We start from the raw sequence: 26,838 nt of genomic DNA, 5'->3' as shown, positions 1-26,838 counted from the left end.
CTCTATACAATGTATATAAAATAGATAAAATAGATCTGATTTCCTTAGTCTCAGAGTTTGATATATTACCTCACTCTTTCAGATCTCCTGTGATCTCAGCCAAGCCAAGCCAAGCCAAGCCACAAATCATCCTTTCCTTGATAAGAATTGTGTGATAGATGTAGACATTACAATTAATTTCCAGGTCAATTCTCATTATGTTGTTTTGGAAGTTCATTGAATTAAATTGTGCTTATGGGTTAATAAAACCAATCACAAGAGTACTTTAGTATTTTTATTAGTGAGTTTTATTTTGATCCAGCTTTTGTAGTGAAGCCTCCTTACAATAACAAAAACTTCAGTGGCAGAATATAGAAGTTGGAATACTAAGAGGAAAAATGACAGTGGTCAGTGGGAACTGTTTAAATCACTGTTCTTTCTAAATGTCCTTCTCTGCTTTATTCACAGAAATTTGGAGAGAATCACCTTGCCAAGCATCAACCGTTTACGTCACTTCATCAATGATACCATCCTGGATGTGTTTTTCTACAACAGCTCTACCTACTGTCAAACCATTGTGGATACGGTTGCATCAGAAATGAACCGGATCTACCTGCTCTTTTTGGAGAGAAATCCTGATTTCAAAGGAGGCGTCTCCATAGCCGGCCATAGCTTAGGTATAATTATTTTTCTTACTTTGATGAAAAGCCTATTAACATATAGTATGTTATCTATATATATAAAAGCGAAATACCACTCACGCATCATCACAAAATCTCCAGAACTGTAAAGCCTACAAACTTGAAATTTGCCACATATGTTCCTCTTGGCTTCTAGGTGCTCACTAAGAAAGGATTTTTTGAAATGACCATCAGAGCATTAGTATTTCCTATATTATTATTAACACGCTCTGATGCTAAGGAGTTCTACTCTCCCTCCCCACCTGAAAAGAAATCTGTTCCAAATGCAAAACACAAGCAGAGGAGAGGAGTTTCAGTTTCAGTTTTACTTTCACAGCAGCAAGCAGCTTTACTACAGAACAGTTGAGCCAGGGCCAGGCTCCTTCTTGTCTCCTCCTTGCTCACACAGCAAATGCTGTTTCACTTTCCAAACAGTCCTCTGATGTTCTATTCTCCTCCCCACCTGAAAAGAAATCTGTTCCAAATGCAAAACACAAACAGAGGAGAGGAGTTTCAGTTTCAGTTTTACTTTCACAGGAGCAAGCAGGAGATAGGATAGGGGAGGCTTCGGTGGGGCAAGCCTGAGGGAGAGAAGGGGGATAGGATAGGAGAGGCTTCTGTGGGGCAAGGCTGAGGGAAAGAAGGGATTAGGAAAGGGGAGGCTTCTGTGGGGCAAGGCTGAGGGAGAGGAGAGGAGAGGAGAGGAGAGCCTTCTGTGCGGCAAGGCTGAGGGAGAGAAGGGGATAGGATAGGGGAGGTTTCTGTGGGGCAAGGCTGAGACGGGGAGAGGAGAGGCAATTCATAATAGAGTACTTGTCTTGCATTCAGATTATTCTCTGACCTCTCTAGGTAGGGCTAGGAAAAAATGTGGCTGGAAATCCCAGGTGACGACATCTAGGTAATCTAGTCCAGGGGTTCCCAACCTTGGGACCACGGCCCACAGACTGCACAAACGGCATACAACTAGTGGTTGAGCTTGCGCACACATGTTCCACTTATGTGAATGGTGGGCACATGAGTGCACTGCTCACACAAATGGAGCTGTGCATGCACGAGTTTGCCAGCTGCGTGCGCGGAACCCTTCTCCCCCTTCCTCCCCCGGTCAACAAAGCTGGAAAGGTTGGAAACACTGGTCAAGTCAATAGTGGTCTTATTTGGTGTAAGGACTTCTAAAATCATTTCATTTGGGATAAGGTAAGATGGGCAAATAAATTTATAAATTTTAAAAATCAATAAATAAAATCTGGGGATGAGCTCTGTCATTATTCAAATATATATAGAACAGGACAAACTGGGTCACTTATTACTTATTCCACTTAAAATCTTAAAATCCATTTAAAATCTTGTATTGAAACTAGATCTTTGTGTTTCTGGGATGCAGCATCTCCTGAGTTTTTCAGAATGTAATGTATGCAGTTTTTTTTTGCCACTTGATTAAAAATTTGCAGTGCTGGTTGATTTGTTCCTCTCCTTACATTTTTATGTCTAGAGGGTGATATACTGATAATACATTTCTGTATAGCAAAAAAAATTAGAACCTAAACCTGTGAAGGATTTTGTCTTCTTTTTTTGTACAAAGTTAAAAAAAATCCTTGAGGATAAGATTCCTCGGTTATAGATTTTTTAAAAAACTAGTTTCTTCCATTTGTTCTTCTTTTCAAATTGTAAAATCAATAATTTCTCCATTATTGCTTTTTTTAAACTAACAAGAATTATGGATCTATATTTTATAGATTGAGAAGGTTGGAACCTTTGTCAAGTTCTGACACCCCCAATTTGTTATTTTGTCCAAGACATTAATACCTGCTCATGATGTTCTTTTCTTAGGGTCTCTTATATTATTTGATCTTCTCACAAATCAGAAATGGACACCTGATGAACAAGAAAAAAAAGAGGTACATGTTTGCATTTATTCTGTTGTTTCAATTTGTGTTAAGTCCAAATTCACTGATATTTTCACAGTGTGCGTTCATTTAGCCAAGATAACTTTCTAATCTTCAGAAATACTGTCGGTAGTCCTGGGAGAAGAACCATAGTATGGTCGATGGAGGTTCTCAGTCATCCAGGTCATGGTTATCCCAAAGGTGCTTTTTCAAGAGGAAACTGGACTTGCCTCTTGAAAAAGCATCTTTGGGACAACCATCGTATGGCTTTTGTTAAACTTAGTTGTTCCCTAGTTTTGAGTAAGGCGCTAATCTTTACAGATTCCCCAGGGTTTTCTAAGGAAATATGGGATGAGATGGAAACATTCTAAGCATATTTTTGGATTTAGAAATTCCACTGGGAGAGGATTACAGCAAAACCTGTGTAAAAAAATTCTCATTGATTCTAATGAAGCTTAGTCTCTACAGGTAATCCTCGACTTACAACAGTTTGTTTAATGACTGTTCAAAGTTACAATGGCATTGAAAAAAGTGACTTATGACAGTTTTCCACAGTTAACAACATTTCCAGTATTCCCATGATCATGTGATTAAAATGCAGATGCTTGGCAACTGGTTATATTTATGACCATTGCCGTGTCCCAAGATCATGTGATCCCCTTTTGCAACCTTCTGACAAGCAAAGTCAATGGGGAAGCCAGATTCACTTAATTTATCAACTGTAGTGATTCTCTTAACAACTGTGCCAAGAAAGGTCATAAAATGGAGCAAAATGCACTTAAAAATGTCTCACTTAACAACAGAAATTTTGGACTCGATTGTGGTTTATCAAGATTTGACTGGAAGCGTCACAACAAGACAGTCGGGGAATTAGCGGGCTCTGATGAGCTCCGCAAAAACCCAGACTGACGAACCGCCACCAAGGGGTCTTCAGATCGGAACCGTCCTGTAGGGACGGGGATGAAGGAGAGGCACCCCGGAAGACCAAGAGGAACAGGCAAGTTCCTCGAAGGTCAGAGGAAACGCTCTACGATTCAGCTGCGGGGAGTGGCAGCCATTGCGGTTGTCACGAAGCTGGGGCAACCGGACTAAGCATTGAGCAGGAGCGGTGAATGGAACGGAGTTTTTTGAAGCCGGGTGAGTGACAGCCAACTCACAGGTGAAACAACAATAAGAAAAAAATCTTTAAACCTGAATACCCCTAGCGAAAAAATGGCGGCTAATGAGCATGGGGGAAAGAAAAGAGGATGTTGAAGTGTAATTTTATAGGGACAAAAACCTGAATAGAAGATTGACTTTTGAACAAAACTATTTGGAAAATAATTTGGAAAATTTTAAAAACGAGAGAAATCACCCCAAGATTGAGTAAAGGATCAGAAAGAAAGAAATAGATCCCTTTTTCTCCCTTTCTTTTTTCGAATTTTAAGAAAAACAAAAGAGAATGGACAATAAGCCCTGTAATAGAAGTGTTGTATAAACAAAAGAAAAAAGGAAAAAAGAAGTGAAAAGAGCTGTTTAAATTCGGACTGGACTATAAAACTGATTTGGTATTTTAAAGCTAAAAAGAAAAAGAGAAGCTAGTTAAGATTGTTAATGTAGATTGAAACAAAATGGATACTTATTAGATAACTGGAAATTGTGGATTGCAGAGAGACACCTTCAGGAGCAAAAAGGAACATTGCAACTTGGTCTTTGTTTTGGAAAATTGTGAACTTTACAGATAACAGCCGTGAGAACCTTTGGGGAGGATTCTTTTGTCTGCAAGCGGCTTGACTTTGGAAAAAAAAAAGGAATACAATTGAAATTTTAAAATTGGAATAATACTAACTCAAAAAGAATAAAATGGCGCAGGAAATTAGAGAAATGATCAAATTGATGTACTTGTCATGGAAAATGGAAATAAAAGAAATAACTACACTGCTGCATGGGGAATTAAAATCTGAGGACATAAAAATTGAGATAGAGCATATGCAAGCTGACAAGGAAATAAAGATGGAGAAGCAAAACACAGAGGCTGAAACTAAAGAAGAAAAGACAATGTGATTAAATATGAAAAAGTAACTGAATATGTGGATAGTAATAATAAAAAGGAGGTTTTTAGAGATTACATTGGGATTAACAATGAAAAAAATAGAGAGGATAGAAAGAGACAAATAAGGAAAGAAGGGTGGAACAGAAAGAATATAAAGAATTTAAATGATTACACTGGGATTTACGGTGAAAAGATAAAAAAGAGAGAAAAAGAGTGGAAAACAACAGGAAACATAGGGCAGAATAGAAGAATCCAGAACTTTGAAATACAGAATGATAATACTGGGCTAAACAGTGGTGAAATAAAAAAAGAGAGAAAAGAGAGGGGGAACAAAACAAAACAGGAGAGATCAGGATTTTAAAGCACAGGAAAAAAGGGGAAAGAAAAAGGTAAAAATAAAAATGAAAAGGGAGAAAAGCAGTGGTGAGATTCAGCCAGTTTGCACCACTTCGGGAGAACCGGTTGTTAACTTTCTGAGTAGTTTGGCAAACTGGTTATTGGAAGAAAACATTAGGGCAGAGAACCGGTTGTTAAATTACTTGAATCCCACCACTGGAGAAAAGAAAAAAGAAATGAAAAGGGAATATGATGTACTGTATATATCTAGAACTGAAATACGAATTGTAGTAAGGGATAATGGTAAATCATATGGTGAAAATGAATTGAATAATAATTGGAATATTATCATTTGTATTTTTGAAATCTAGATAATGATGAGTTTCTTTTTAGAAATACGAATAAGTTTAAATTGTAATAATTGAAATACTTTTAATGGTTTATGGTAATGTGTGTAGAAATGATTAAGTGAGGATTTGGAACAATACATGGGGAACGCTTTATGGTTAGAGGATAACAGCTAGAATATTTTAAAATTTAACTAAGGAAATTGTAATAAATGAAATATTTTTAATTGCATATCGTGGTGAAAGTAGAAATGATTAAAATGTGGTTTGGAGGAACATGGGGAAAATTATTTGATGTATGAAAATGGAACTAATTGGAATATCCACGTTTATATTCTTTTTTTTTCTTGTTTCAATATATAACTGAAAGATATTTACATAATTAATTGATTTATATTAAAATGTTGGACTGTATTATTTAAGGAAATGTATGTTAGAATAAGTGGGTTTACTATTTCTATAAGAATTGAACAACTGTAACACTAAAAAATTAATTAATCTGATGATGGATATAAAAACAATGAGAAGGGGTTTAATATAGAATAGAAGGGAAAAATGGAACTTGGTTAAAATTAGAGATGAAAATGAAGGGTAATATTGGTAAAAAAATAGATGAAAATAAATACTATGGCAAAAAGGAGGTATAGAAATTGTAATTTTAGTTGAAAGGACTAAAAACTGTTTAAATTTGTTAACCAGCCAAATACTCTGTTCAGCAAAAATACATTGTATGTTTGTGTGTCTGTATGTGTAAAAAATAAAAAAAAAACTTTTTATAAAAAAAAATTGTGGTCTATCAGGACTACCTGTATAAGGTGATATAGGATTTCAGCTATCAATAAGTGTTTTGTTGTCTGTCTGTAGGAAGATTAAATAAATCTTTAATTGTTTTCCTTAATGAAATTACAGTACATTTAAGCTGTTTCTCTGGGTTGGATTAGATTTGAATTTAGCGTTCTTAGTGTTTTAAATTGTATTTAATATTTTAATTGCATTATATATTTTTTGAATTGCAAGCCACCCAGAATCATTGTCTGAGATGGGCAGCTATATATGTTTGGTTAAACAATGGACTTCAAAGTTAGTAAAGGTTTTTCAAGAGGCAATGGGACTTTCTGATTTTTCTTTGAATATGTTTCACTTCTCATCCAAGAAACTTCTTCAAAGCTGAAGAAGCTTCTTGGGTGAGAAGTGAAACGCCTTCAAAGAAAAACCAGAAAGTTCCGTTGCCTCTTGAAAAAAAGCACCTTTGGGACAACCATGACTGAGAATCTCCATAGACATAAAGGTTGACATGCTCCCAGCATGATCGAACTTTGATTTAACCATTTGTTTGTTTGTTTGTTTGTTTATTTGTGTTCGATTCTATAGGTGGTTTACAACTGCCTGAGTAATTGGCCCAAGGTCACACACCTGGAATTCTACCTATGACACTAGAATTCAGAAGTCTCCTAGTTTCTAGTCTGAGGCTTTAACCACTACACCAAACAGGTTCTACAACTCAGTATTAGGAGAATCATTTGTAAAATTCCACAATTTGATCATTTATTTCAGTGATAACATTTGCAAGCTTCCTAAACTGAAGGAAACCAGGAGCCTTAAAAGCTTCCCAATTAACTTTTCACAGGGATTACAAAGACTGGCAATGGATCAGGAAGTCAACAAATCTATGAAGGACATCTTAGCAGAACTTGATCTTTCTGAATATTATGCTGTGTTTGAGAAGGAAAAAATGGACAATCGAGCATTGGTAAATGAAACTGGGGTTGCTTCTGTTACCTAGAACATGGATGCTGCTAGCTTTTATATATCTGTCTTCAGCATGGCCTCTTAAGGCAAATAAACTTTAGGTCAATAATTACCAGAGGGTGGTAGATATGGTTGAGCAATTTTTTTTCCATTGAATTTTTGTTTGGATCTGCTTGGAGAACATCATCTGGGATAGTAGTTCATGTTCAGAATTAGATACTTCTTTGGCAAGATATAACATCCTACCTTTCCCATTTATTTATATTACTTTTGTCTTGCTTTAGAAATCCAAGTGCATTTATAAGAATGTCCCAATTTTATAGTTAAGGACAATATTATTTAACACACACACACACATACACACACACAATCATTCTGTGCTAGAATCTTTGGAGAAGCACTTAATTATTCTCATTTTTACTCTTTTGTGGTGTGGCATTTCAAAGTCATTGCCTTTTGGGCAACAGTACTTAGTCTGTGAACTAGGGAAGGTCACAAGAATTGCTTATGGGAAAGCTTATGGACTGTGACTCAGATGTCACCTTTTCTGCAGTGTTTCCCGATTCTGGGCTTTGCAGACTCCCTTTGTTTCGTTTGGGATTAGTATGTTGGTTTTACAAAGCTAAATTGCCTCTTGAAATTGCCACGTAGAAGGACAGCCTAAGCCCTGCCCCTTTCCCTCTTCCTTTCTGTATCCTGTTTGTAGTAGAACTGTGTTTCTGACTGTGGAATTCTTATGTGCAGGCCTTGTGCACAGACAAGGAGCTTAAAGAGATGGGGATCCCCTTGGGACCCAGAATCAAGATCCTCCACTATTTAAGGAAGAGAAGCAGCTATCAGGTATTCCTTGTGTAAGCCTTTGAGCCACTGAAATGTGCATCTTCGAGGACATAGCAATAAGGTTATGCTTTGGGACATAGGACATGTTGTGTTAATTTCATCACCTAAGTCAGAAGGAATACTTTGTCACTGTTCTTTCGTTTTTGCTTTCTTGTCTCTACCTTGGAATTAAAATTCTGTGTTTTCCATTAGCTATAGTAATCCTTGACTTATGACTGGTCACTTAGTGACTGTTTGAAGTTACAATAGGCTTCCCTGGGGATTCTTATAATCTGGTTCTGAAGTTCTGACCGTCACCCCCTTTGGTCATGTGAGTGCATGTTGGGCACTTGGCAACCAGCCTACTATTCTTTTCTTTTTTTTAAAATTTGATTTATATGCCGCCCTTCTCTGGAGACTCAGGGCGGCTTACAATGCATTAAGCAATAGCCTTCATACTTTTGTATATTTTTACAAAGTCAGCTTATTGCCCCCACAAACTGGGTCCTCAATTTACCTACCTTAGAAAGGATGGAAGGCTGAGTCAACCTTGAGCCTGGCGAGATTCGAACTTACTAATTGCAGACAGCTGGAGTTAAATTACAATGCATTAGTCTGCTGAGCTATCCAGGCTCCTAATCCACTTCATGGCTAATTGCAGTGTTCCACAATCATATGACCCCATTTTACAATAATTTTCCCCAAAACCAGCAATAACTTCCAATTTTCAGCAAAAGTGGCCCATAGCAAGGCATTGATTTACTTAACTGGTGCAAAGAAAGTCCTAAAATCAAGTTGATCATTTGGTGACCAATTTTACAACTATCATGACTTGCAACCTTGATGGGCAGGCTCCATTATGATCATAAATTGAGGATTATCTGTATATATACAGTTATGAGGCCACTACTGTATCTCCTTAGAGGTCTTATATAAAATTACATGGATTGTATGTATAAGCTTACTTCTCCTCTGTCATGTTTATGCTAAAAAAATAAAACTCCCAACTGGATAGTATTACACAGCCATTGTTGTTAAGGATGTAATCCTCATTAGACTTTCTAAATACTACCTAATTGACAGCCATCACCACCGGCAAATTCAATAGTTGAAAAACGTGCTCTTCATGATGACGGTTTTCCATGCTTCTTGGGTTCGTGCTTAGACCCTTTTCACTCCTGATGCATTTTCCCATTGGGGTCACACCACCTTCCAGCTGCTTTTCCAGATAAAAGTGCTTTGCATGGCCCAACATTGTTGATCTTGGTGGAGCCCTTGCATCAGTTTAACCTTTTGCTTCTTCCTTTTGGTTTTTCTCAGATCATTCAATAATGAGGTTGTGGGAAAATATAAACTTCTGAAGCCTTTACTATGTTCTAGGCAGAATAATACAATACAAATAATTGAATCTATTGTTGAAGTAGCAGGAGATTTGAAAGCAACTGCTGATTTTTTTTTTGAAGTTAAAATGATTTTCATTGTAGACTTTAAGACTAACCTCCGGAGCTGCTGAAGAAGGTGGAGATGCCAATCAGGAAACTCCTGCAACGCCCACATGTGCAGAAACCAGTTGCAGACATCCAGGTGTTGTAATGGGACAGGTAACTTTAATAGACAACAGAAACAGAATTTGATTGAAGTGTTCAGAAGGTTTAGCTGAACCAAGGTAATGACCAGGCTGCAAAACATACAAGATCTGAATTCACACTTCATGCAAATACTGATTGGAGTAATAATTCTCTGTTCAATGAACCATGATAGCGGAATTCACACATAATGTTAATCTGGTACCAGACAACCAAAATCACATATTACAGTGCAATTAGTGAATTCTTGAATGCTGTAGAGATGCAGAGCATTATGGTCTTGTGGTGTTTTTTTGCTTTACATTTTATTTAAATCCAATTAGTCCTTGGCTTATAACCATTAGTATAGCGACCATTCAAAGTTAACAACAGCACTGAAAAAAGTGATTGACGACTAGTCCTTGGACTTACAGCTGTCACAGCATCTCCACGGTCATGTGATCAAAATTCAGGCATTTAGCAACCGGTATGTATTTACAACAGTTGCAGCATCCCAGGGTCCTGTGATCACCTTTTGCAACCTTCCTAGCTGGTTTCCAGCAAGCAAAGTCAGTGGGGGAAGCTGGATTCGTTAAATGACTGTGTGATTCATTTAACAACTGTATTGATTTGCTTAAGGACCATGGCAAAAAAAAGTTCGTAAAATTGGTGCTACTCACTTAACAACTGTCGTTGCTCATCAGTGGAAATTCTGGTGCCAACTGTTGTCGTAAGTGGAAGACTACCTATAATACATCAAAAAAATATTTTAAAAATTCTATTACTTTTTCAAAAAGTCATGCAGGCAAAAATATTACATTTATATAGATTATGTGAAATATTTTTTCTGATCGCTGCTAATTGGGCCAAGACTTGAGCCTAGACCATATTATCTCATATCAGATCCTTCATTGGGGTGGGGGCAGAAGTATCACACTAAATGCCCATCATTTTTATTTTTTGCTATCTTTGTTTACATTCTTTCATCCTTGCTTGTTCTATCTCCAGCCTTTATGAGCTGCTGAATTCCACAACTTATTATGCAAATGCCCAAGCTACAAAATATTTTCCTGTTTCAGAAAATACTGTATGTAGCTTGGAGGACTGACTGAAAATTCTGAGGCTTTTAGATAAATATGTCTTGAAGGGAAGATGCCCTGGGAAGATAAGCCTTTTTTTTTTTTTTACAGCATGTTTCTGTTTGGATTTTACATTATGGACGTTTGTAATTTTTGTAAATGAGTCCCACAGATCAATATGATATAAGGAGGAAGTAAATTCTTCATACGTGTTAATTGAATTAACATATGCTAGTATTTTGGATAGATGGATGGGCAGACAGACAGAAAGAATGGAATTGCTTGTTCCCTGCAAACTCAATTCTATTTCTATTCCACCAGGTCTCTGCAAACTACCCTCAGCTTATCTACAGTCCACAGATTTTTTTTGCTTTTGGCTCACCCATTGGTATGTTTCTCACTGTACGAGGCGTGAATAGGATTGATCCAACCTACACTCTGCCTACCTGCAAAGGCTTCTTCAATATCTTTCATCCTGTACGTCTGAGTATCTTTTCTTGTTCCTTTGTCCAAGGAGTACAAAGAGAAAATTACAGTGGGCTGCATTGCTGCTCAAATAGATCATGGCTAACTTGATTCAAGTCCTATTGAAATTGATGGGACTCAGATATGGCTAGTTTACATTGGCTCAGATATGGCTAGTTTACAATGTTCACTGGGTGGCAGATATCTGCATAGTATGGAATAAGATTTTGGTTATCCATGTAACTGATGAGAAATTAACAAATCTGCCAGCCTTAGAAAAAAAGGTAAAAGAAAACCAAGAATCATAAGAGAGATGGAATGTAGACAGAACCAAGGTTCTGTGGCACTTTGCTTACAGACACATACCCATCCAAATTCTGGCCTGTTCAAAAGCATGTAACATTTGGAAACAAATACATTCTTGAAGAATCCAATCTGTAAATTATGCAGCTTCTAAATTAGACAAACCTTAATGCACCCTTTCTGGAGATAATCTCATCTTGTATTGGTGCTTAGGTTAACCGTCCATTTAGAATTAGGATAGAGCAGTTTGGAAAAGAAAGTTTACCTCTCCTAATCATTTGCTACTTTTCAGTCATGGGTGGAGGTATTGATTTCTGAAGATTTATTTATTAATTGGCAATGCTTAAGCCTTGCTGTTGGCTCAAAAGGCCCTCTGGGCAGCTTAATGAAAAGTGCAGCTCAATATAAAACAAAAATGGCACTGTAATAATACACAGGTGTAAAAACCCAAACAGTAGAGTTTATTCAAACCAAACAGAAAAAGATCTGCAATTTAAATCAATGTCCTCATTTACCCATTTTCATTAAAAAAAATCAGTGTAGAAGACAAAAAGTTAAGATTCTTTTGATAGGGATGGTTATTATCCTGGTGTCAAGATAATACAGGTAGCCCTCATTTAGTGATTGCTTTCTATAGTGACTGTTCATAATTATGATGGTGGTAAAAAGGTAACTTTGCAACCAATGCTCACATTTGCAGCCTTTGTAGTCTGTAAAACAAAAGAAAATTGAAGTATGGTAATTAGTACAGTTGTGGTTTCACTTAGCAATTGCTTTACTTAATGAAAAGTTGCCAATTATGGTTGCTAAATGAGGACTGCCTTCAAGATTGTGCGATGGAAAGTTTTCTTCTTGTAACAATGTGAAATCAACTCTGGGAAGATGAATACTGCTGAGAGATGATCAGGAAAAAAAATGGAAATGTGCCAAAGCCTCTTGAAAATAATATCTTTTAAGTTTTCCAAATGAAAGAAAGGGGGGGGGGGCGGAATCAAAGTCAAGGAATAAACAAACAAATTTAGAACAAATTAAAACAAAATAAAATTGCTCTTAAAATAAGGGTTCTTCGGCACTGAATTTCAGAAGCAAATTATGCATCAGAATTTGAAATCAATCTGTAGAGGATCCACAAAGCCACATGTGATCTGCGGCTTTCCCACTCCTTCAAAAAAACTGTAATACTCTTTTACTTGTGGCATTAATTTCTTTTTTTAAATGGTTTGCATGCTTCCTTTGGGATTAAAGGTAGTATAGAAAACGGACAGATTGTAATATCTGCAAACCCTTTCTTTTGTAGTTTGACCCAGTAGCATACAGGATTGAGCCCATGATTGTTCCTGATGTGGAATTCGAACCCATGCTACTTCCCCACCACAAGGGCCGGAAGAGGATGCACTTAGGTAAAAAAAAAAAACAGCAAAAAAAAAAAGTTGTTCCTTCTTCATCTTACACACCTATATATACCATGATCTTCAATGGAATTCCAACTCCAGCTTTCCATGTGATGTGTCCTGATATACCTGCATTATCCATACAAGAATTAGGGATACAGTTGAATCAGGATGGCTGGCAGCTAACTTATCACATCCATCCTAGGATGCTGCTTCAGGCATCCCATGGGCGCACATATATGAAGGCACTTTCTCAGAATTTTCCCTATAATGTATGAAGCAATGCTTGCAAAGACATTCATGCTGGATGGGGAATTCTGGGAGTTGAAATCCATGCATCTTAAAGTTGCCAGGGTTGAGAAACACTGATTTAAAATGACAGGCTTTTTCAATAGCAAACACTCTAGAACCTGTCCCAACTGGCTGAATGCAGAGCATATAACTCCCCACCAGTTAGTTAGAACCGAAGAAGTTTCTTGGATGAGAAGCAAATCAGTTCAGCTGCCTTTAAAATAAAAGCACCTTTGAGACAACCACTACCTGGATGAATGAGAACTTCCATAGACATTAGTCTCAAACCTGCATTTAGGTTGCACATCTAGGCAAGCTTGTCTTTTTTCTGGTTTTGCATTTTTTCTTTATTTTTCCAGAATTGAAGGAAGGCCTCACTCGGATGAGCATGGACCTGAAAAATAACTTGCTGGGTTCCTTGAGGACTGCTTGGCAGTCCTTCACCAGAACATCATTGCCAGCTGTGGAGGCAGGAGCCACCGGAGATGTGGAACAGGAATCGGAAGCTGAAACCAGCATGGAGAAGCAACCCGGTTGGTTTAAAACCTAGGTTTTAAGTTGTGGTTTGCACACTCAATTTGGTCACCTTTGGTGCATGCAAAGGAACACATTTTGTGTTGCTTTGCAGCTGTTTTTGGCTCAGGCCAAAAACATTTTGGCTTCCCATTTACAAAACTTCAATTGCAATAAAGGTTTGGAGTAAATAGTGCAGAATGAATATGTTGATACAGTGAGTTATATTTGAGAGATTCTGAGTTGCCTAAAAGCCTCCTTGGCACCAGGTAAAGGCTCCTTGTGCTCTATTGAGTGAAGAGAGATCTAATGGCCTCTGGGCTGAGTCGGGCACTTTCCAGGGCTGGGCACGGAGCACTGTAACTCTTCAACTGGAATTGCCATCTAAGTACTTGTGGGCAAGAGTTGCCACTTCTTTTTAATATTGTCTGAAGAAAGCTCTTTTGAGAATATGCAGGGGTCTTCAAACCTGGCAACTGTAAGATTTGTGGATTTCAGCTCCCAGGATTCTGGCTGAGTTCAACTCCCATGGCTGGATGAGAAATGTTGGGAGTTGAACTCCACGAGTCTTAAAACTTGCCAGGTTTGGAGATGCCTATAAGACTGAGCTGCCACCATTGCCTTTGGCAGGAAAGTTAAGGCTGGTCTTAGCTTAACTGGCCTGTTCACTGACTGCAAGTGTGTTGATTCAGTTTTCTTCCATGTGAATACAGAGGAGAAACCAGAGGAACCAACCACATCAGCAAAAGAGGATCCACCTCCAATTAATGTGGGGCTGTTGAATGGGGGCCATCGCATTGACTACGTGCTTCAAGAGAAACCCATTGAAAGCTTTAACGAATATTTATTTGCACTGCAAGGCCATTTATGCTACTGGTAAGCTCTGCCTAGGGGGCTAATCCTGATTTGGTGCCCAATAGCTTTGCTGGATGGGGGCTCTCATCAAATGCCCTTGACCAAAATATTGATCTGGTCTTCCACTAAGCATGCAGGTTTGGGAAGGACATACACGGACCCAGGAAGGAAGGAGAGGATACGAGCCTAGAAATCTAGATCAGCCAACTCAACTCTTCCAGCCAGTTTGCCCTCTCATCTGAATTGTCATGCAAGGTGGCAGTTGAAGAAGACTGTATTGTCTTTCATCTTCTCCATCATTCCTGTTCTTCTCCAAGAGGCTCATGACTATCTGTCTTCCTCCTTTGTATTGTATTGTTTTAATTGCTGAGCTGGAAGTTAAGGTTTACGCCCAGTCTTCACTGTTTTCACATTTAGCTTCAAATTATATAAAGGTGGGAAAAACATGATGTCCTGATTTGAATTTAGTTTATATGCGTTATAGCTAGGATTCGAAGTACGTAAAATATATATACATCAGAAATTTGCCAGTGTGTAATCTATCATAAATAACTGTTCTTTCTTTTTCCTTTTTTCTATCCCTCCTTCTAGGGAGTCAGAAGACACAGTATTATTGTTGTTGAAAGAGATTTATCAAACAAAGGGCATCTGCATGGATCAGCCCCTTTGGTAGAAACAAACTGACTAGCTGCACAACTCTGGATACCAAATACGTAAGTCTATTTGCTTTTCTGATATGAGGCCAGTTGACTCTACTACCATTTGAGAAAAAGACAAAAAGCAACTGAAAATTTAGAAATTATCCTGCTGTGTATATTGTATCCCTTCTATGATGTTTTCCTTGAATCAGATCCCCTTCAAGATCAGCTGCCTTCAATGAAAAGCTCACCTAATACAACTGATGTACCATGTTGTTTATGTTTTACAGATGTCCTGTGTCACCTTCCTCCTCTTTTGTCTGATGTGCCCAGCATGCTTCCTCCTCACAATCTGGAACTCTGGAAAATCCAGTATTCTATTCAGAGATGGTAGTGAGCTTTGAGATCCTGTCCAATTCCTGGTATATTCAGGCCCTTGTGAATTAAGCAATCTGCATTTTCTGTCTACAGCCAGTGTGTCTTTAGATCCAGTGCAATACCAGTTGTGTCACCTTCAGTTTATGCACTAGTCAAGACTTGAAATTGGTGCTAGAATTTCACATCTTGTCTCCATTAGAAAAACCTCAAGATGAGTGATGGGCAGTGAAGGATTTTGACTTTTAGAAGCACTTCTTCTGAGGCCATACCGAGTGTTCAGCATTACATGTCAGATTGTTTGTGGGGAGTTCATTTTTGTTTTGTGTTATCTTATTGCTGCTGCCGATTTACTCAAGAAAGGGCTCAAGGTCAAAGCAAAAACCTGGGCAAGCCAAGTCCCATTCGTCTCTGAAATAAGCATGATGATGATGGTGACGATGATGATGATGCTAGCAGTAGCAATCGTATCGCTCTACTTTTCTAAAGCAGGGAAAGTGTATAACTACTTACCTGGGAAGGAACTGGCAAAGCTTGTAAATTTGATCTTGTTCACAATGATCAGGATATGGATGAGTGATTCCTCTCCCTGTGTGTAATGTAATGTAAACACTGTTGTAGAAGCTGTGTTTACGTTCTGACGTGGGAGGTGCCAAACTTCATACAAATAGCAGTTTGATACGCCCTTGTTTCAATGCATGCAATTGGGTTCTTGAAAGCATCTGAAGAATGAGGTCACATCCTAGAAAACTCTACCCACAGTCATTGGACAGCAGATTGTTTCTTCAAGCACCAGATGAGGGCAGCTCTATACCAGCAATTTTACTTGGAAACTCTCAGGGTGATTGGCTGACCATTCGGACAGACAGTTCACATTGCTGGTTTAGTCTGCCAGAGTGTAAATTCATTTCATGGCTCAACATAATCTTGGCTGGCTAGTTGTGGAACACACCTGTGATTTCATGGTGTATGTTGGGTCCTGCAACTGTTGTATGACCTTTTTTTTTTTGTCACAAAATGGTCAATTGCTTTTCACTTATCTCACATTCTACAAAACTTCTCTTTTCAAGAAAGTCTTGGCCAAGGGAGCAGCAAGCAGCATGTTTACAAATGGGATGTGATCACGCTGTTGCTACACTCTGTTCACCTTGTGTATTCCAATTCTGTGCTGGATACTTAGTTGTTCTTGTTATGTTTGCACTGTTATTGCATCATTGAATTTTCCAACCTCTCATGGTACACTTGTGGCTGAACAGAATGCCATTTGACATGACCAAATTCTCAATTGGAGTATCAAGAGGAAAAGTCAAGCAGTTGGAAGTTAATGCACTTTGTAAAATATTACCTTTTTTGTTTTTTTAAAAAAAGTTATTTAACTTTTTTCCAGCAGCTGCCTGCCTTTGGTGAATTTATTGATCTTTGCAAGGAGAACCCTGACTGACTGTTAGGCCTCTTTATCTCTCATTCTAATAAGCACAGTTGTTAAATCATTAGGATTGACTTCTTATACAGTAATCTCAGTGATCTCAAGTGGTTTCATCTTGTTAAGGCAGTAAGATCATCATCCATAGATTGGCTGTTCATCGGCTGTTCAAATGAGATTTAAGGATGTGTAGGACTAATCTTGCAATGCAACCATAGATATCTTAAAAATATACCTGAGTGCTGTTATGCTGCACAAATTTGGTTATTCTGTAAAATTTTGCAATTATTATACTTATCTATGGTAGAAAAATATTTCACCCTAGATTGTGTCTACTAACAATCTGCTGTATGGTATGAATAGTATAAAAAAACCAAAAATCGTAATTTCTGATGTTAGAAAGGCAATTTCCCATGAAAACAGCGGCACCCAATGACCCCAACATTAAAAACAAAGTACATGGGTAATGACATGGATAAACTGAACTATGGGTCTTTTTCAGCTAAGGAAATACCTTTGAAAAATGGGAGTTTGTTATAGTTGGATAAATGCACAAAAATGCAAGCTGAGTACTAGTTGAGTGACCAAGAGGTAACAAATTAGTTATGAGCTTTAAAACACTGATCCATTGCATAGAAATTCCACCATAATCAACAAAATGTATTGTGGTGCGAGTATTGATGGGAATTAAATAGACTCTTAAAAATTGCTTCCTTTTAGGAAAGTTCTTACCTATTTATCTTTAACCAGGAGTAGAAAATGTTATTGATTGTAAGAACCCCTAAACCCTTTTGGGGATATTTGAATATTGCCTATTATTGTTAGGGTAGTGGTTTAGGAAGCGGCACAATGGCTCAGCGGTTAAAACATGCTGAGCTTGTCAGTTGGAAAGCTAACAATCCAGGATCAAGACCTGATCTCCATGCAACAGCTCCCGTTCCTTGCCCCAGCTCCTGCCAACCTAGCAGTTCGAAAGTATGTAAATACAAGTAGATAAATAAGTATCACTTTGGTGGGAAGGTAACAGCATTCTGTGGGCCTCGGCATATAGTCATTCTGGCCACATGACCACAGGAACGTCTTTGGATAACACTGGCTCCCTCCCCTAAGAAACAGACATGAGCACTGTGCTCTAAAGTTGGACATGAACTGACAGGGAAATCTTTACTTTTTAGTGGTTTAGGAACAGCATTAGTGTGAAGCTATAGTTTAACTCATTAAAAATCCCTCTAAAAGAAGTAAGGCTAAAAATGGAAGTGTGTAGTCTTATGAACTTGGAGCCATCACGCTATTTTGAATTGATACCAATTTGCATTGCCAAAATCAAGCTTTTTGCAGAGCAGTGCAATGGTAGAGGATGCAAAACTAAAAATATTTCCATAAATATAGAAAAAAGTGCACAAGTCTTGAGTGAACTGCAAGAGGGGCACCCTACAGAACAAATAATTATGCAATTAATATAATTAGTCTCCTAGATTTAATTTTGACTCCTTAAATATTACACCTTAAATGTTGGAGATGCCAGGTTCCTTTGTAATTATTCTTAAGAGGTAGCAGGAAACAGCCAATGCATGTGTCTGGATTTAGGACATCTCCCTTTATACCTGTTTCAATGCATGTTGATCTCCTTGGTGAAGGGTTGAGCTACTGCTCTGTTTTAAAAAAGGCTGTTTTGTTGCACAAAATCATTGAACCCTGAAAGAATATAATTCACCCCCACCCCAGTGCTACTATTTTAAAGCAGAATTTTGGGAAGAAAACTATTAAAATTATACCCATCTGTCTTTGGATGGAGAGGAATGGATCCTGGGCCTCATGGGAAAAGACGTCAGACCTCTCCTGTAATACATAGGTCAAGACTGCACACTAACTGAGATCATGTGACATCAATTTATAGGCATTTAAACTCAAGAGTGATGCCTGGCATTACAATGAGGGAATGGACCAGAGACTCCTTTTCTTGCTCCATTGTGATCAGATGAGGAATGGTTCAATATTGCCAGGAATGAGTTGGCCACAAAAAAAGAAATTGTCCCAAACTCTGCAATTTTGCTGTCCTGGAAAATACTCACTCTCTTGGCCACATATGCATGATGAAGGGGAAGAGGTAGAGGCCCTGAGTTTCAATCAGGCTGGTATACTTTGAACAATGAAGCTTCTCCCCCTACCTCCTCCTGGCCTTTGAGCAAAGCAAAACATGGATGATTAAGCTCCCTTTCCCCCCCTCGAGTCTGCAAATACACCAATAGGAAACCCCTGAGTCCTTCTTCATACATCTAGGTTGAAACCAGAAAGTGTCAGCTTTTGCCTCTCTGGAGAAGATAGCTTGGATACATGCTGCAGCGGCTGGTGGCATTTGGGGTCCGTCAGTGAAGGGTAATGCTGTCTGTAGCAGAGATACGCAAAGGTGAAACCCATTCCAGAGCCAACCAGCACATCTTAAAAGGAACAAAAGAATACAAAGATCAATGTCTAACACATCATCGGATATCAACCCACGCTAAGCTTTGGTAGCCAGCAATGGTCTTAATTTTGCGCAGGGGCCATGCCACCGAGGAAGGAAGAGCTAGCTGGGATTTTTCCCAGTGCTAAGAGGCTGGGTGATTTGGTTTTGAAATTGATTTATCCTCTTGTAGGGTTTGGGTGGTGCGGTGGCTCAGCAGTTAACTGGAAAGCTGGCAGCCCAATTCAAGACCTGAACAGAGTGAGCTCCCATCCTCACCCCAGCTTTTGCTAACCTAGCAGTTCAGAAGTATGCAAATGTGAATCGATAAATGGGTACCACTTCAGTGGGAAGATAACAACACTCCATGAGGTCATGCTGGCCACATGTGTGCGGAAATATCTTTGGACAGTGCTGGCTCAATGGCCTTGACTCCTTTTAGGGTTTACATGCTACTCCCACCTCAAACAGTCATAAAATAACAATTTGGGCCATTAAGATTTGTAGTGTGGTCAGAGGATGCATTGAAATTTGCCATACAATTACAACCGGGGGAGGGGGGGAATGGTCGAGCAGGAGTTTTGGCAGAGAAAGAAGATTCCACTACCCTCCATTCCTTTCTTTAGGAGCAGAGTTGTACAAGCTAAGACTGCAAAGCCATCAGGACCTCCACCAAAGCCCAGGCTTCAAAAACGGTTTCATCATATGACAGAAAAGGAAAGTTATTAGATGCCCCACTGGAGAAAAGCCCTGTGACTCTTATTCCATTTGAATTAAATAGAGATGTACAGAGTTTATTTTGTTCACCCATTCCTTGCAAGTTTCTTGCAATCATGAAACTCAAAAACATGGCTCTCGGCCGAAATATGAGAGAGTTGGGCTTTTGACCAATGGGGCAATGAAACAGACTTGTATGTAATAGAAAAACCATCCTTCCCACATACATATACACCCTTTTCTCTCACCTTGCCAGTGATGTTTGTAATCACATGTACGGGACAAGGCAATGAGCATGGCAATGAAGAGGGGTCCCAAGAAGGCGCAGAGGCGCCAGGATTGGCCTCGACCACCAGGTGCAAAGCAATGCAGCTTCCCTGCAATGTAGAAGGAGCCAAAAGCAAGCCCAGCAAAGGCAACTGGAAAACAGAAAAGATCCCTTATGAGATCCAACAATGCAAATGGCCATCAATGGCTATCTATAGCTAGAAATACAATGGATCCCAAGGAAGAAATCATCATTTTTCTCAAAAAGAAATGTGGAACAGACAGAGATGTGGAAGAACAAGTAGCAGAACCTGGGGCGGAGTTAAAAGACAGATCAGCCTAAAATCCCTACATAGTCACAAACAAACTAAATCCAACCTCCCTTGAATTTTGTTGACCCTTATTTAGCTCCTAGCAGTTCATCGAGAAGATTCCTGTGTGTAGGCATGATTAGCAATAAATCTGTTTAATTGGACCTTCCCATGTGGACCTGAGCTTTCACACCTGAGCAACCCTATACTATAAAGAAAGTCCATCCTTTCAGCTACTCCTAAGTGATGCAACACTGCTCCTCCCAACCAAGCAAACAAAACGATTAACATAAATTAAAAAGAAAAGAATGGGAGTTGAATACAGTAATTGAAGGAAATGAGAGATTTATGAATTTTACAGTGGGTAAATTGCAATTAGGTCCAAGATCTTCTGACCACAATAGATAGAGTGTACTTTTCTGCTGATGCCAATTGAAATCTTTTGCAATTAAGAGGTTTTATCGATTTTATTCACCAGGAATGACAGATTGGGCAAACCAGGATAGTTCTGATTGTTTCAATGTTTGTATCAGACCAATTAAATGAAGTCCCTTGGAAGGGACTGTTTTGTTCTTTTCATACAATTCTATAGAAGGGAAGGATGTACTGAATTAAATACAATTTACTGTCAGAACAGGCAAACGACTACAACTGTGGTTGTTTTTCAGTGTTAATGCAATTAAAAAGGGGGGCCATATATAGCCCTACCGATGTTGGAACCTGCCTTCCATCCTTGCCCAGTTAGCTGAGAGGGAATATATACGTATACATATATACATGCATTCCTTACTTATAAAACACTTTTGGCTTGGTTAAAAAAAAAACCCATAAACATGCAATGAAAGATGCCACTGCTCACTAAAAAAAGCTGAGCCCAAAAAGGTACTTCTCTCCATGAATTTTTTAAAAAGGCAGGGCAGGAATTATATGATCTTTTCCAAGGAAAGATGATTTCCTTTGCCTGCAGCACTTGGACTGCACTGTAATGTATATGCAAACTGCAGATCTAGCTGAAGAGACAAAATGACATGTCTTTAATATATGCATTTTTTTCCTGACAGATGCAATGAATAAGTGAGAGATGGGCAACTTAAAAAAAATACTGAGGCTGTTGTATCCCTACAATAAAATGCTCCAGTGAGCACATATGCATAATGGAACATTTACCCAGAGGAACAAATCACACGAATAACACTCTATAGATTGTAAGGCAATCTACAAAGGATGGTTATCTCATAGGACCTAATAACGCTTAAATGAAGCCCCAGGGGAGAGAAATACATTCATAACCACTGCAACTTCTCTTTCCTTTTAATATCTGCCTAGGCTTTTCTTGAATTCCTAGACCAATTCTGTAAACTGAACTGGAACATTTAAAAAAATGATTTTATGCCACATTAGATTGGGACCTAGTACATACATCATATATCATGATATAAAGACCCTTAAGCAATGTGTTGTGTTTAAAGTTACATATTTGCAAACCCAGCTATTTTGACTGATAGTTTTGTGGCTAAGTGTGTTAGGTACAGCCAACCAATAGTGGTTTATTCAATGAACTATGGTTCTTCAAACCATGTCTTAGCACAATGTATGAACCAGTTCAATACAAAACAAAACAAAAGTTCTTGGAAGGAGTAATTAAATGCCCCCAAACCAGCCATAATCCTATTGCCAGCTCTCTATGGGAAGTTCTCACAGGAAAAAAATTGTACTCACAGGAGGAATGTCCACTGGGGAAGCTCTTGCGCCCTTCAATCACTACTTGTGCATCTCCTGTGCACAAGAACTGATGAGTTGCCCGTCCATCTGGAAAGCAGCGGTAGAAGAAATCGGGCCGAGGCCTAGAAGAAGACAAATGTAGGTCAAGGTTTCTTGACTTTAGCAAGATGGAGAAGAGCTGAGGCAAAGAGCTAACCCAAATCTCCAACTTTGCTGTGACAGCTGTAGACTCTATTGTGGTGCCTGCAAATACCTCACTCCACATCCAATGTCCCCTATTCAACTGACTTCTATATTGTGATATCATCTCTCTCTTCTCATCAGAGCCTGAGCTGTTGTAGATATGATTCTCCCCAAATATTATCCTTTACAATAGGTCTGTTAAGAGTTGATGACTGACTTAAGACCTCGCTGTGATGTCTATGACTGAGTAGGGCCTAGCACTTAAGATGTCCAACATCTTAACTACAGCATTAATAGCTACAAATACCATAAAAACAGGTCAGCCAGATACTCCTGTCCTCTGCACTTGGCTTGCTGGTCTTCTGAAGGAGAAGGAAATCCCCTTCCTCTGTGTGGAAGAAATCTTTTCTCTATCAGTGGCCCTTTTTTAAGTGTAAAGGAAATGGGTGGAAAAATAGGGATTAGGGCAAGGAGAGGAGAAGGTAACTTCATGGGCTTGATAGGAAAGCTCCATAGCTTTCCTATCAAGGAAAGTATCCAGTGATATTTTAACTTGGATGACAGAAAGGAAAAATTAAGGAGCGATGGTGCAAATAATTCCATTTCCAAAGATGGAATGGAGACACCAATGGGAGAAAAATGATATTTTTCAACATACTCTTTGGACGATTCCTTTGGAAAGAAATACAAGGGAACGTTTCTACTGTTTCTTATGTAACATTACGGGAAGTGTTCAAACTTAATAGTTGCTCTTCCATATTGCAATCTGGTTTCTTCCACTTCATTTCTGGCCCTCTCACATTACTTTCTCAGAATATCAGCCCTGCCTATAAGCAACTTTCTCTAAAAATGAATCTTACCTGCCCACGGCCAGCTTCACAGCATTAGTGAAGATACCATTCAGGACAAGTGCCAGGCTAACAGCTGCACCAAAGAAAAACAAAGAAATTCCAGATTAGATCCCCATGATGGAAAAGGGGAAGAACTGGACAGAAATACAAGTACAATACCTTTAAAGCAATCCAGCTCAATGGGTTTCAACAGTCACTTTGTTTTGTACTGGAAGTCCAAATTTGGGTTACCATGAACGAGCTGATTGGCATGTCCTATCAGCAGGTTTGGTATGAAAACTGTGGAATCACCATAAGTTTTTATTGAAATATTCATTCATTCATTCAATCAATCATTCACTCACTCACTCATTCGTTCTAGATTGCCCATCTCCCTCAAAGAGGGATAAATGCAGATGGAATCCTGGGTTATTGTTCCCAACATTAAGGTGACAACAAACTTCTAATCTCTTCCCTATTAGGCTGATAGGACTAATTTGGCATGATGAACCTGCTGCTTGATTTCTGCAAACATCATTCCCCCCCTCCCCCACTCACCCAAGCATGCTTCCCGGGTATCTTCTTTACCAGCCTTCATGAAGAATTTGGCCAGGAAAATCAAGGCCAAAGGAGACACAAAGGAAATGAACTGCAACAAGAAGATCAAGATTCAAATAAGTGCTACATTCGCAAAAGCAAAACAAAGCTGCACAAATGATAAAAAAAGACATTGGGGATTGTTTCTTAGCTTTAAAACAAGATTGTACCACTTTTTACAGAGAAGAGATTTCATTTAGCTCTTTGGATTCTTGCTGGGAATTATCCTAAAATAGCAGTTTTCAGAAAAATGGGTATTTCTGCCAAAAAATGAGAGCAAGCAATGTGCACAGGCCTTCATTTGGACCAGTGTTTTTCAAGCTTGACAACTTTAAAACGTATGGACTTCAACTGCTAGAATTCCCCAGCTAGTAGAGAATTCTGGGAGTTGGAAGTCCATACATCTTAAAGCTGTGAAGTTTGAAAAACACAGATTTAGACTTAACAGACAGAGATGAACAAAAATTAACCACAGAAAAACAATTCCATGCCTTCCCAAAACACATATGTTCTGGAAATTCGAGCCCCCCACCCCCATTATACCACTCAGTTTCTGCCTGTTCTGTCCAAAAATTGCTATTTTTGCTATTTTGTTATTTTTCTTTAAGGTCTGCTTCTGATTGACCCACCGTTACCCATCCTTGTGCTAGAAACAGGAATGCTTCTGAAGGGGTTAAAATCACCTTTCATGCTTTTGAAACAGCAAAGATTTGACCATCTGGAAGCATGCAGCTACATGTTCTGAAGCAGACCGTGGCAGTCCTTTCAAAGTATGGAATAAAGGTTTTTAACCGTAAGAAAGAAGATTCTATTTTAATGTCAGGGGAATAACTTCCTAACAGTAAAGACAGTTTCACAATGGAAAAAATTAACAAGGAAACTGGTGAGTATCCTTTTGCCAAGTCTCTTCAGAGACTAGACAGCCATCTGGATTGGGATGCTTTAATTTGGGTTCATTGCACTGAGCAAAGGTCTGGACTCAATCTAAGCAAAGTTCTGCTTGCCAAGAAACAGGCATGCAAATAAAAGTTGAAGGGAGAGTGGACGAAACACTTACAAACATAGACTTGGTGGGCACATGGTCAGACTCTATGTAGGGGTTTTTGTAGAGCCACATTTCTTCAGGCTGTATGACTCGCTGGAAAGGTGGCAACACTTCAGTGAACCTAAAGAAAGTAGGATCCAAATATGTTTGGCTCTGTAAGGATTATGGGCTGCTCTCCATAGCAATTTACAGCATCATATTGCCCTTTCAGTTACATGTAATCACACATCCTTGGTCCATGAATATAGCACCCTTTATCCCAATGTTTGTAAACATACATTTGTCTAGCCCTGGGCTGTAATAAAGTATCTTTCTAATTCTATGCAATACCTCCCAGCTTGTTTAGCTATCTTTAACCTTAACCCATCTTCCCCAGGGCAAAAATAAAGGCTCATAATAATCAAGTTTATCATCCAAAAGACAGCAGGCAAAGAAAAGGGAGAATGGTGGTTCTTATGACCAGATAGGACAGTGTTTCTCAACCTTGGTAGCTTGAAGATGGGTGGACTTCAACTCCCAGAATCCCCCAGCCAGCGTTGCTGGCTGGGGGATTCTGGGAGTTGAAGTCCACCCATCTTCAAGCTACCAAGGTTGAGAAACACTGAGATAGGACAAACCCCAATTTGTCTCTCCCCCTCTCCCTCTCTCTCTGTTCAAATCCATCTGGATCTCTTTGGGATATGCCTATATATATATATATAGAAAATGCAAGGCAGGTTATCAGGTGTCTTTGATTGGAGATTGGCATTTTTCTTCCAGGCATTTGCAATCCAAGCGCTTCCAATCCAAGTCTTTGGCCGGTTAATTCCAATGCCCCCCAGCCACCTAGTTCTAAGGGCCACATCTAATAACATATAGAGCCTTGATAGTACAGGGCTTTAGCGCACCCTGTTATTAACACAGCTGCCTGCAATTTACTGCTGGTTCGAATCCCTCCAAGGCTCAAGGTTGACTCAGCCTTCCATCCTTTCTAAGGTAGGTGAAATGAGGACCCAGTTTGTGGGGGCAATAAGCTGACTTTGTATAAAAATATACAAAAGGATGAAGGCTATTGCTTAACGCATTGTAAGCCGCCCTGAGTCTCCGGAGAAGGGCGGCATATAAATCAAATTAAAAAAAAAAATATTATTAGATGCTGGGAATTCTGGAACTGAACGGCCTTAACATCTGGCAGGCTTTTGGCCAGAAGCTCCCCCACCGATCCTCCCCTCCGCCCCTCACTTGCAGGCTCCAAAAGAGCAGGCCAGACTACGTTATCTCCCCGCGGGATGCCCGGCCTGACGCACAGCGCAAAATGCCCACCAGACACTGCAGGCGCAGCCCACAAAGGACACGCAACCCGGCTCAGGCCAATTCCTTAGCAACCACGACAAGGCCGCCCTGAGCTTTCCGAAAAGCCACGCAAACTTCTTTGCAAGCCCGGAAGAGCTCCGGGTGAGGAGGCTGGTGAAAGGGGAAGGGAGAGACCCAGGCTGCCCACCGGCATTCCGGTAAAGCGTGGGGGCTTGGGAACCGTCCCCAAGAAGCGGGAGAGAAACGCCCCTTGCCTTCCCCCCACTCCTCGGCACTCACAAGAAGAGACCCAGCAGCATCGCGCGCACCCCCACTTCCAGCACCAGGGCCAGCCCCGCCCGCGGGACCGGCCGCATCCTCCGCTCCTGCTGCGGCTGCAAGCCACGCGGCGCGCGCGCGCGCGCTCTCGCTGGCGTCCCGGGGAGGAAAGAGGGGCGGGGCCTCCCTCGCCTCCCCCTCCTCCTCCCTCCCTCCCTCCCCCCTCCCCCTTCCAGAGGCGAGCAGCGGCGTCAAAGCGGAGTGAGTCATCCCGCTGAAGTGGGGGAGGAAGAGCGCAGGAGGCGCTGTTCGTTTGGCCCCTTGCATTAGCCCGCTTTGGGGAGGGTTTGTCTGTAGCTGGGGGGGGGGGGGTGGAGAATTCTTGGTGCCCTCTGAGCTTAGTTGTTGGCTTGGAGACGTTGCATTACCTGACGAGGTAACAACATCAC

The 26,838-nt window shown here is 39.7% G+C and overlaps 2 protein-coding genes and 1 long non-coding RNA gene across 6 annotated transcripts in view; 1 reads left to right on the top strand and 2 right to left on the bottom strand.

The window, feature by feature from the left end:
- DDHD2 (DDHD domain containing 2) overlaps positions 1-16,689 on the top strand; it is a 29,327-nt gene extending 12,638 nt beyond the window's left edge. For all 4 annotated transcript variants that reach the window (XM_060693507.2, XM_034436857.3, XM_034436858.3 and 1 more), the window contains 11 exons: positions 448-656; positions 2,487-2,554; positions 6,885-7,007; positions 7,751-7,846; positions 9,310-9,426; positions 10,791-10,946; positions 12,535-12,637; positions 13,279-13,452; positions 14,146-14,308; positions 14,879-15,000; positions 15,216-16,689. In XM_060693507.2, coding sequence (XP_060549490.1) covers positions 448-656; positions 2,487-2,554; positions 6,885-7,007; positions 7,751-7,846; positions 9,310-9,426; positions 10,791-10,946; positions 12,535-12,637; positions 13,279-13,452; positions 14,146-14,308; positions 14,879-14,960 — 1,291 coding nt within the window. In that variant the 3' untranslated portion in view covers positions 14,961-15,000; positions 15,216-16,689. The remainder of the gene's footprint in view (positions 1-447; positions 657-2,486; positions 2,555-6,884; positions 7,008-7,750; positions 7,847-9,309; positions 9,427-10,790; positions 10,947-12,534; positions 12,638-13,278; positions 13,453-14,145; positions 14,309-14,878; positions 15,001-15,215) is intronic.
- Positions 261-11,049, bottom strand: LOC132712364 (uncharacterized). The gene is made up of 5 exons (XR_015729330.1): positions 10,916-11,049; positions 10,071-10,136; positions 9,324-9,503; positions 2,463-2,531; positions 261-1,134 (listed from the first exon to the last, which is right to left on the bottom strand). It is a non-coding gene; the product is annotated as an uncharacterized LOC132712364 (long non-coding RNA).
- Positions 16,690-18,181: 1,492 nt separating the features above from the next.
- On the bottom strand, positions 18,182-26,573 carry PLPP5 (phospholipid phosphatase 5). Its single transcript, XM_034436860.3, has 7 exons — positions 26,411-26,573; positions 24,851-24,959; positions 23,755-23,845; positions 23,227-23,290; positions 22,181-22,305; positions 20,132-20,302; positions 18,182-19,161 (listed from the first exon to the last, which is right to left on the bottom strand). The coding sequence occupies exons 1-7, from the start codon at positions 26,485-26,487 to the stop codon at positions 18,992-18,994; spliced, it is 807 nt and encodes a 268-aa protein (XP_034292751.1). The 5' UTR covers positions 26,488-26,573; the 3' UTR covers positions 18,182-18,991.
- Positions 26,574-26,838: the final 265 nt, after the last annotated feature.

Source organism: Pantherophis guttatus, chromosome 9 (assembly GCF_059756535.1).
Source record: "Pantherophis guttatus breed Tessera chromosome 9, ASM5975653v1, whole genome shotgun sequence".
NCBI lineage: Eukaryota > Metazoa > Chordata > Lepidosauria > Squamata > Colubridae > Pantherophis > Pantherophis guttatus.
Note: the sequence above shows the minus strand (reverse complement) of the source record. Positions and strands in the feature narration are given on the sequence as shown.